The sequence below is a fragment of the Lucilia sericata genome, unplaced genomic scaffold, assembly GCF_015586225.1.
Source record: "Lucilia sericata isolate MDLA Ls3-8-SP2 unplaced genomic scaffold, ASM1558622v1 Contig000871F_arrow, whole genome shotgun sequence".
In the NCBI taxonomy this organism is placed as follows: Eukaryota; Metazoa; Arthropoda; class Insecta; order Diptera; family Calliphoridae; genus Lucilia; species Lucilia sericata.
Window position 1 is genome coordinate 24,293 of NW_023994862.1, and position 11,864 is coordinate 36,156.

General features: G+C 32.9%; 1 protein-coding gene across 2 annotated transcripts; it reads right to left on the minus strand.

The window, feature by feature from the left end:
• Positions 1–1,545: 1,545 nt before the first annotated feature.
• Positions 1,546–3,257, minus strand: LOC119608695 (cAMP-dependent protein kinase catalytic subunit 2-like). 2 transcript variants are annotated; one of them, XM_037963207.1, is made up of 7 exons: positions 3,146–3,257; positions 2,963–3,069; positions 2,724–2,902; positions 2,432–2,661; positions 2,212–2,377; positions 1,874–2,151; positions 1,546–1,816 (listed from the first exon to the last, which is right to left on the minus strand). In XM_037963207.1, exons 1-7 carry the CDS (start codon positions 3,151–3,153, stop codon positions 1,600–1,602), a joined length of 1,185 nt encoding a protein of 394 aa, XP_037819135.1. In that variant the 5' UTR covers positions 3,154–3,257; the 3' UTR covers positions 1,546–1,599. The 2 variants fall into 2 exon arrangements, with proteins under 2 accessions (XP_037819135.1, XP_037819136.1); XM_037963208.1 differs by having other exon boundaries at positions 1,600–1,816; positions 2,727–2,902.
• Between the last annotated feature and the right edge of the window lie 8,607 nt (positions 3,258–11,864).

Sequence of the window (11,864 nt, forward strand, 5' to 3'; positions counted from 1 at the left end):
ACAAACGCAAAACCATTCGACGCAACAAAAGCTGAATTAAAAATATGGATGAGAGAATCCCATAAGGCCTCTTGGAATAATGAAACGGTGGGTAGAACCACAAAGATTCTATGGGGTGACCCTGATGAGAGCAAGACGAGAAATCTTCTCAAAATGAGCAAGTCTGAGGTTAGTATGATGGTACGTATTCTCAGTGGACACACAGGATTACGAGCACATCTATACAAAATTGGACGTGCGAATTCAGACGAATGTAGAGCATGTGGAGAGGACAGTGAAACTCTGGAGCACTTTCTTTGCCATTGTCAGGCATTCGTCGAAGTTAGATCCAAGTATCTTGGAAGTGATGTTATTCCGGAAATAACATTCTTAACTAACACCGATTGGAAGATTCTTAGGAATTACGTCCAGGAAACTGAGTTTCTGAACATTCAGTAAACAATTTTTTTTTTTTTTTCTTGAATTGGAGCGCACAACAGGCCCGATAGTGGCCTAGGTGCATTTCTTCGGATTTGATGTAGTGTATATCCTCCTATCAACCTAACCTAACCTAACCTAACCTAAGGTGAATTCTATATTTCGGGATAAGTTCGGTGCTGTTGCTGAAGACAACAGATAGCCCACAGAGGAGTGATTGTGGGACTAAGAGTTGAAAATTATTTGTGTTAATTGTATATGATACAGGATGAATGTATTGAATTTTCCTTCCTTGTCCAGGTATGTTCAGAGTAACTCTGTTTATACCAAAATTACCACAAATGTGTCACTGTGAGTAAGAACAAAGTCTCGGCTTATTGGATGGATTCGTACTTCGGTCTACCGGTTACGTCTCTAGGTGCTGTTGCAGTCTCAACGGAGGCCATCCCATCTGCGTGGTTGTTAACGAAAGTGATGTTTTGCATCTCGGAAGCTAAGCAACGGGGCAGCAATGATCAGAGTTTAGACAGCTCAAGTACTTGAGCAAAATGCACTCGAAATAAATCGAGAGAAATTATTACCAACACCAATAGCAATTAGTTTTAATAGAAGTACACCATGTCACACTCTATCACTCTATATCCAGAATAGAGTGACACCATTTTGATTCAAAAAATGATCAGATATCATGTGCTTTTTGATCATATTAGAACTAATAACGGATTAGAACTAAAAAAAAAACATTTTTACACTACTTTTTACTATTTCACACGATTTAAAAAAATTGTCTCCACAATTAAATGTTTTCTAAAATCAAATTAATTTCAAGAATTTGGAACATACATCATTTTCCAAAAGAAACACTTGATTGCTAAACATAAAACTTGTAATTTATTGCTTTCACAAGGAAAGTTCAGCATCAACCATATTTTATGTGTGGGAACAAAAGAAAATCATTCCCCCATTTTGGTGGGATCTAGTAGACACATGAAATAATCACTAAATGATCATGTCAAGACAGAATAAATGAGAGCGAAATAAATCGAATGACACTTTCTAAATCAAACACATGTTTAAAGAATTTAATGTTACAAGAAAATGTGTTTTTTGAAAACTATTTATTTGGAATATTTAAATTAAATAAGAAATTAGAAATTAATTACATGTTTTTATAAATCCGCATTAAAAACTAGCAAACAAATCAGCATGACGATTAACTTTTGATTTGTGTGGAGGTTTCGGATCTGGATATTTATCAAAATTTGATAAGTCCTCCACATTGGAAATGCGTGGTATATAGGGAGGTGGGATTTCTTGATTTAACAGAGCATACCAATCGACATTTTTGAACCACGCATGATCTTTTATATCTTTAATACCATTTATTAAGTTACCATATCTGGTATAAGAAAAAAATGCAATCGGAAATTATTGTGAAAATTCTAATTTCATTTACCTTTTCGATAAATCCACTTGCAGCAAATGATCTATTAAATCCTTTAATGGCGCACTAAAATAGGCGGGCATTTTATAGGTACCTTCACAAATTTTAGTATACATAACCATTACATCACGATTGTGGGGCGCAAAGGGTGAACTTCCTGCCACAAATTCATAAAGTAAAATACCAAAAGACCACCAATCCACACTGGTGCCATAGGGCTTTGATTGTATAATTTCGGGAGCCAAATACTCAGGGGTGCCGCACAAGGTAAGAGTGCGAGTTTCAACTTTCTTGATTTACAAAATATAACCATTTAATATGGGAATATAAAGTCCGAAAAATAAACTTACTTTGGCAAAACCGAAATCGGTAATTTTGATATAACCATATTTATCAAGTAAAATATTTTCTGGTTTTAAATCCCGATAAAGCAAATGCATAGTGTGCATATATTCCAAACCCATAAAGACTTGAGCAGCATAAAATCTGGCTTGTTTCTCGTTAAATTTACGAACTCTATAAACAATATTATAAATACAGAATAGGCCCTAAAGCAAAAGCTCTACTTACTTGCGATGATAGGTAAACAATTCACCACCGTTGACAAAAGGCAAACCCAAATATAAATAATCATAGTCCTTGGCAGAAAATTCCAAACTTATAAGAAATGGAAAATTAATAGCAGCCAAAACCCTTTTCTCATTATGAACATGGGTCACTTGTTTCGTTTTAACTATTTGATCTTTTACCAGAATTTTTACCGCATAATAATTGCCGGCATTGCGATGTTTAATCAGAACCTATTGTAGTAAAATAAAAGTTATTTCAAACTTGTATAAAAATCGAACATTTTAGAGACTACCACGCGACCAAAAGAACCCGCTCCCAGCGTGGCCAACTCATCATAGCCATCCAGACCGCTCTCGGGCGAAGGCTTGGGATTATCCCAGGCCTTATTAAATTCTTCGCGAAATTTTAACAATAAGTCATCATAATCCACACCGGGACTATAATATTTTGAAGGGGGCATACGACGTGCAGCTAATTTACATTAAACTTTTGAATTGAAATGTTAGTTGTTTAAAAAGGCAGTCTACACACCTTCAATCACACTGTTGGATCGCGCCGATAACTTAGATTTGCTGCGACGGTTTTCTATAGAGGTTTTGAGATTTTTCTTTCTTACATCGCCACTAGATTGTTGTCGACTTGTGTTTTGGTTGCATATAAAAAGATCGCGTTTAATTTTAGAGAAGGAATATTATATTAAACAAAAAAACTTACGGTTTCATGGCTTTAAAGATCAAAGTTTTCGGTAACAAAAATCCCGTGTTATATTTAATTTTTTTTTAATTTAGGATTTTTGAAACAATTTGTCATATGTAATATCCCAGTAAACATATCAGTATGAAAATGATTTCTTAACATTATTTTAATCGTTTTTATACCATACACCACTGGCTGGCTATCCATGCACAAGCTACAGGCCACAATTTTAAAGATATTTTGGACCATACGTGTTTTTCAGCACAGGGACGATGCCTATTGAAAATGGTTGAAATCGGTCTATTATTTCACCTAGCCACCATACAACCTGACCTTCTGATTTGATGGTTTTCACTCATAACTACGTCAAATATACTACTATCTCTCCAAAAATTGGTACAACTAAGTTCTATATACTTAGGCATAAATGATCATGATGATATAAACACCCCTCCAAAAAATAACTTGAACTTTGAAAAATTGACTTATAACCATTAGTATAACGATGCAATTCAGCATATTTAACCTTTATATCAAAATACATCCCTCCTCCTAATTAGTTGAGGATCCGCCCATATTTGACCCTAACTCCCATATAAAGCTTCTTTTAGAAATTTTGGTTTTCATCAATAAATTGCTTAAATTCATCGGAATTAAGGTAAAATTCAACATAAAAGTTTCTTTATGAAAAATAAATAATTTTTAAAATATACTCATGGTATAAGGTATTATACAATCGGCCACGTCCGATTATACTTTCCTACTTGTTTTTAGATCGGTTCACATTTTGAATACTCTTATGACAAGATAGCTTTATATGAAATTTCAATCAGTAAAATCATGCAAGATTTCCGAGAAAAAAATTTCTTAATATTTTGGATATTCTTTATGACCTCCATGATATATTCAACAATAATATATTCTTTATCGTTAACCCGATGGAAAATATTTCAATTCGCTCTTTATATTTTGGTTCCACATAACACCAGAGTAGTACCAAAGTATTGTGTCGCCATCTGTCATTAACTCTCATGGTTCCATGACGAATTACAGCGAACCAATGATCAACTTAACAGGGATGCATTTGATGGACTTATATAGGGCAGCCTGCCTTGAAGTAGTGCTCTAGGAGCTTCACTATACGAGAGTTTTGAGTTTTAATACCCACTATCAAAAAAAAATGGGGGGTATATTGATTTTGTCATTCCGTTTGTAAAACATCGAAATATTGGTCATAGACCACCAAAACTATATATATTCTGGGTCCTTTTTCAATTCTAAGAAGTTCAAGCCATGACCGTCCTTCCGTCTGACCGGCTGTCTGTTGAAATCACGATAGCGACCACATGGGAGGAGCTAGATAGCTGAAATTTTTTACAAATATTGCCTATTGATAAAGTTTGTTTGATATTGAAAATGGGCACTATCGGTATACGTTTTCGGATAGCCCCCATACAAGTGAACCTCCGAAAAACAGCTTTAACAGTCATAACGATTTAAAAAGTGCGATTGTAGCGATGAAATTCTCGACGCAAATAGGTTTTATATGAGCGAAAATCTCTCCAGAAAATTTTATGAGGATCCGTTCATAATTGACCCTACCCCCCATATAAGGTTCCTTCAAAAAATTACTACAACGCTTAATAATGGCCTTAAAATATGAATATAGTGATGAAATTCGACACACATAAGTTTTATATGAGACAAAATCTTTACAAATTGTTTTTTAAGGATCGGCCCATAAATGACTACTCCCATATAAGGTCCCCTTCTGAAAATTACTTTAACACTCATAACTGGCTAAAAATACAAAAATAACGATGAAATTTAACATAAGTCTAAGAAATTTTATGTGGATCGGTCCATAATTGACCCTACCCCCCATATAAGGCCCCCTTTAGAAAATTACTTTAACGCTCATTACTGGCTTAAAAATACGAGTAAAGCGATGAAATTCGACACACATAAGTTTTATGCGAGCCAAAATCTTTCTACCAATTTTATTTTTTTTGGAGAATCGGCCCAAAAATGATCCTACCCCCCATATAAGGCCCCCTTCAGAAAATGATTTTAACGCTCATTACTGGCTAAGCAATAGAGTATAGCAATAAAATTCGACACAAATGAGTTCCTCTCGAGCCAAAATCTCTCTAACAAATTTTATGTGAATCGGTCTATAATTGATCCTACTCGCCATATAAGGTCCCCTTCAGAAAATTACTTTAACGGTCATTACTGGCTTAAAAGTACGGGTATAGCAATGAAATTAGAAACAAGTTTCTAACGTACCACAACCTCTCCACTGACAATTACGAGAATCGACATATGATTGACCCTACCCCCCATATAAGGTGCCCTTCAGAAAATGACTTTAACGCTCACTAATGACCTAAAAATACGAGTAAAGCGATGAAATTCGACACACATAAGTGCCAAAAAACTCTCTTCAAAATTTAGTGAGGATCGGTCCCTAATTGGCGCTACCCCCAAATTTAGTGAAGGTCCGCTTCAGAAAATTTCTTAAACGATCACTGCTGGCTTAAAAATACGAATTATGAAATACAGTTATGAAATTCAAAAAATGCGAATACAGTTTTATATGAACCCAAATCGGTGTACAAAAAGTTATGAGGATCGGTCAATTATTGACCCTATCCTTCATATAAGGTTCTTTTCTGAAAATTTGATGAAAATCGACATAAAAAAGTTTATATTTAGGAACAAAATTCATAAATGAGGATTGATTTATAACTGATTACGGCATACGGTTTGATGGTGGGTATATGAGATTTGGCACAGCCGAATAACACTCTTAGGGCCAATCTTTAGGTGAAAGATTAGCGATTAAATTAAAATTAATCCTCGAAAGATGTTTTTGAGTACTCAATTAGTTAATTTTGTTTGCAAGTTTAAGCGCCCAATGGAGGTGGTTTAAACTTAAGCACGAAATGCAAAAGTGTAAACAGCTGATGCAAAAAAAATAATACAATTTTTATAAATATAAACATTAAAATGATCTATTTATTGATTAGTATAAATTATGGACACTTCAAAATACATTTTTTTGTTTTTAATTTAAGTTTTCAGTAATTTTCATATTAAATTTACAATTGTCTTCTTCTTTTTTATAAAATATGCATTGTTTTGATAACAAACAGTGAAGTTTTCTGTTGTTTGTATGGCAACACTGCGAAGTTTAATCTTGTACTCAAAAACATCAAAGGGGATTAACATAAGATTATATTTATTTTTAGATCAACTAATCTGATTATTAATTGGCATTTGATTACCATCTCAAAAACCCGCTCTTACTTGTTTTAATTAAAAGCAAGGTTAACTATCGTTACCGCTAAGCTATTATACTCTAACCTTATCAACAGGGTTAAGACGACCATAAGGCCTTTGTACTGAAGCAGTCCAGAGTCTCTGGTGGGAATCAAAATTATGCGTGAGATATTAAATTTGTAGGATCTATTTTTAAAATTTAAACTCGATTGCTCCTCGGTTACGTCAAATTTTATATCGATCGGATCAGACAGTTTTTTTCTCAAAAAATTGATGTTTTAAACCATTAATAACTTTATTAATTATTTATTAATATGCGGGATAAATCTTTAGCTGAAATTCATGAGTAAAATTTAGATTTTTAGTTTTTTAATTTCTTTTCGATTCGCTGAACTAAAATGATGTTTATAGTAAATTTGAAATTCTTTTCATTTTTACGATCAGATTATTGATAAAATGTTGCAACAATTGCTAGTCGCACTAAAAACTAAATTCGTACCAAGTTTTATTACCTCTGCGGCTAAAAATACAAAAAAAAATACATAAATGTACATGAGTAAAACTCATATAAACATTTGCTAAAAGCCAATGGATTTTAATAAAATCGTAACAACAACACAACGGAAATATTTAATGGATTACAAACAATATTTTGTCACAAAATATTTAAGTTTAATGCAAATTATTTTGGCGTTGCAAACCGAAGAATAAAATGGTCACAAAATTAAGAACCTCCCATCAAACATAGACAAACTCTGTTTTTTACACACCCACATATACATATGTATGTAATTTTCTAATGCAATTAAATTCCTGCAGTTCGGGGTATCGATCCCCACTCTGCCTATTTCTATCTAACAGACTTCACTTCAAAAGTGCTCTCAGGGACACTATAGCAAATTGAGGATTTGCATGATCCATGCATTACTTAGATACACTTACGGAAAATTGAGAGATTTAAGTCATTGAAAGAGTATCGAGTTAGCCATGTTAGTATAAGGCTCCTTGTAAAACTACTGGGATATTTGTATTTTTAAGTGTATGAGTGTGTGTAATCCATGTGAATAAGTATGTGGCATGCATTTGTGTTGCATTTAAGTAGTGGTAAATATTTTTAGTGTATATTCGGTCATAAAAATATGGGCCATATAAAATACAATTTATTAGCGAAATGGCTATAATTTTTGCAACAAAAACATCTATATATTTGTTGCCGTCACATAAGTAAAACAAAAAAATAGATGGCCAAATGTCAGACATTAAATATCGGTTTATCTTCCCAAAATATCAAAAAAATCGCAAAAAATTCAGCTTTCACCAGTTTTGTTTAGGTGGCCATTAAAAATCAATTAATCTACCACATGATACAAAATGTTCTATTTATTTTCTATTTTCTAGTTGCAATTTCCTGCTTGTCATCATGGCCAAAAATCACCATTTTGTAGTATGTTTTTGTAACAATTGCTGATGTCTGTTAAAAATCAAATATAAATGTGACATCACCTTGTCATAAATTGTTGTGCAAAAAAGAAAGTGTAGCAGCCCATTGTTAAGTAATTTGTGGCGTACGTTCACAAGGAAGTCAATCATAAAATGTCCATTATCGTTGGAGACACGAAATGTGGGAATGATGGATTTGAAGTGACATTTTCATCCTTACATGTTAAAATGAAAATTAAAGTAAGAAACGAATATAAGGAAATCCCACATAAAAAAACTTTACAATGTAGAATTTATTTGCTAAATTAATTGATAACACAGGACAACAAAATCTGAAATAGTCGGAATCCGAAGGCCGAAGCAAAAAATCAATCAAGTTTAGAATAACTAACTAACTAACTAACTAACTAACTAACTAACTAACTAACTACTAACTAACTAACTAACTACTAACTAACTAACTAACTAACTAACTAACTAACTAACTAACTAACTACTAACTAACTAACTAACTAACTAACTAACTAACTAACTAACTAACTAACTAACTAACTAACTAACTAACTAACTAACTAACTAACTAACTAACTAACTAACTAACTAACTAACTAACTAACTAACTAACTAACTAACTAACTAACTAACTAACTAACTAACTAACTAACTAACTAACTAACTAACTACTAACTAACTAACTAACTAACTAACTAACTAACTAACTAACTAACTAACTAACTAACTAACTAACTAACTAACTAACTAACTACTAACTAACTAACTAACTAACTAACTAACTAACTAACTAACTAACTAACTAACTAACTAACTAACTAACTAACTAACTAACTAACTAACTAACTAACTAACTAACTAACTAACTAACTAACTAACTAACTAACTAACTAACTAACTAACTAACTAACTAACTAACTAACTAACTAACTAACTAACTAACTAACTAACTAACTAACTAACTAACTAACTAACTAACTAACTAACTACTAACTAACTAACTATATAAACTATCTTCTGTCGACTTTCAGAAATTGACCTTATATGGATGGTTGAATCAATAAAGGACGGATCCTCATCAAATTTGTTAGAGAGATTTATGTTGCTACACAATTTATTTATGTTAAATTCTACCACCCATATATGGGCACCTTTTATGGGAAGTATGCTCAGTTATGGATCTATCCTTAAACAAATTTTATGAAGATATTTTATTTTCTATAAAAATAGTTCTGCCTAATTTCATAACTATACATTTATTTTCAGGCAATTTATAGGCTTAAAGAGATTTTCTGAAGGGGTTCTTTTATGGGGGATAGGGTCTATTATGGTAGCTTGATTTTTTTTTCCTAAAAAACTTGTTTATGTCGAATTATGTGTTATTAAGTTAGTTATGAGTTTTAAAGTGATATCCTTATATGGGAGGTAGGGGCAATTTTGGACCAACGCTAATAAACTTTATTAGAAAGATTTTCATTATTCTTATTTACATATGTTAAATTTCGTCTGTATTCTGATATTATTAAGCCAGGTATGAGTGTTAAAGTAATTTTCTGGGGGGAGGTCTTAACTGGTAGTTAAAGTCAGTGTGTCCCCCATATATTACAATATAATTTTTGGTTGCATAAAACTAATTTGAGCAAAAATTCGGACACGGTGGCTGTATAATTAACTAATTTATGGCTCTTTAAACAGTATTTCCAGGTGCCACTTGTATGGGGGCTAGGCGAAATTATGGACCGATATTGCACATTTGCAATGTCAAACAAAAATCAAAAGAGAATGTTAAAGCAAAATTTCAACTGTATAGCCCCTACAGTGATTTCAACAGACAGACGGACGGACATAGCTAGATCGTCCTAGTTCCATATTTTAGGTAAGATCGATTGATTATTGATCGCAAGGAATCATTTCCGAAAATCGAAAAAAAATTTACTGTCCTTATGTTTCAGAATAATTGCTGCAAATATATAATACAAATCTGTATTCATTCAGCTTTATTGCTTTGTTGGTTGCTTTTGTGGCAAAATGTATAGAAAATCAAAAGGTGTAACTAATCCTTGTGATTTCTGTAGCAAAAATGTGAAACTAAACTTACTCTTTAATACAAAGCGATACACTTATAACAATAGAACAAAATTCATGACGTCAGGCTGTGATAATATATAAAAGAGACTTTGTGCAAAAAAAGCCACTAGAGGGTGGTTTAATTCCACTAAACATCAAAAAAACAACAATAATATTTTGCTTATCTCAACTGAAACACAAAAACACAGCTTCTTCTTGTGCCACAAACCATTTAAGAACCCTTTCATTTTAAACCTGAAAAATTTTACCTTGTCCGGTGTCTCAAAAACATGTGACTTGTCGGCTGGACTACATTCCAGCCTCCCTTTTTAGACGAAGTCATGCAATGAAATTTAAAACATTCATGTTGTTTGATAAATTTGCTTAAATTTTTAGTCTATGTTAACAGCAAATAGTCATTGAATTGTATTCGTTTTACAGCTTTTATGGTCACCACCCCGACCGAGACCAACGACAAAAATGAAAAGGTGGAAATTGTTACCTTCCTGCATAAGTTTTGCGATGTTTTAAGTCTATGAATCTGTATGGATAATGGAGTGAGTTTACATGTGTGTGTTTTCATATGAAAATTATCGTTTTTGTTGTCGTCCTTTTCATTGTATTGAACACATTATAATAATGCGTTGATTTAAACATCATTGTTCAAACAGCGGGTGTTTTCAATGTTCGTTTAAAGTTGTGAGCTTCGTCCCTTGTTGCCACATTATTGCATGTGTTTGTACATTGGCAAAAGGTAATTTCAATTTTGTAAAATAATCTAAAATGCGTAAATAATTTGCCAGTTTTTGCGCAATAACAATAATCTTTTTTATTTCGAAATTGTCAAACATTTATGTTTATTATTGGATTTTGAAAACCTTTTACGTGTGTGTGTGTGTAAGCGTGAGTGTGCTGAAGGTGGAAAGGGAAAGAGTTAAAAGTAGGATATAGAAGGGTGTAAAAGGATATAGATTTAAGTTTCTATTCCGGTAAATGTATTATGTTTAAAGAAAATTAATATTTAATTTAACAATATGACTTTTTATGCCCACAATTGATTGATTTTTTTATTTCGTGTTTAACAAATTGATATATCGGGTTTATATCCAACAAATCATGGGTTCTTGAAGTATTCCAAAATGAAATAGCTACATATGTCAGCTCATTTGTCCAACTGACTTTAAAATTTGTCTTCCACTTCTTTGAGGCAGGGTAAAAAAATTATATAACCTAGAGTCGAAAGTCAAATTTTCTTAAGAGTTGAGCTGTGCTGTATTCGAGTCTGGCTTCACAATCTCTCAAAATTTTAGCCAGAACCTCAGAATTTCTCCACCATATTAGGTTTTCAATATAAATCGACCATTGGACGTTAATATGATATAATATTAGGTTAGGTTGATAGGAGGATATGTCTACATCAAAATTCGAAGAAATACACCTAAGCCACTATCGGGCCTGTTGTGCGCTCCTTTTCATGGAATATATTTGTTGGTAAAAACAAAAAACTTATATAGTATTCACTAAATGTATTATCGTCCGATGTTCAGAAACTCAGTTTCCTGGACGTAATTCCTAAGAAATTTCCAATCAGTGTTCGTGAGTTATATTATATCCGGAATAATATAACTTCCAAGACATTTGGATCTAATTTCGGTGGAAGCCTGACAATGGCAAAGAAAGTGCTCCAGAGTTTCACTGTCCTCTCCACATGCTCTATATTCGTCTGAATCCGCACGTCCAATTTTTTAAAGGTGAGGCTTCTCGTCCTGCTCTCGTTAGGGTCACTCCATAGGATCTTTGTGGGTCTAACCACGGTATCACTATTTCAAGAGGCCTTAAGGGTTTCTCTCACCCATAAATTTAATTCTGCCCTCGTTGCGTCAAATGGTTTTGCGTTCATCAGGTTAACTACCTCGAGTTCCATTCCCTTTAA

What these genes read in the sequence shown, in the direction of transcription:
- LOC119608695 (XM_037963207.1), bottom strand. An exon ending in ATCCAACAGTGTGATTGAAG is followed by an intron (nt 2,903 to 2,962) that starts GTGTGTAGACTG and finishes AATGTAAATTAG; the next exon opens with CTGCACGTCGTATGCCCCCT. An exon ending in CCGATTTCGGTTTTGCCAAA is followed by an intron (nt 2,152 to 2,211) that starts GTAAGTTTATTT and finishes TTGTAAATCAAG; the next exon opens with AAAGTTGAAACTCGCACTCT.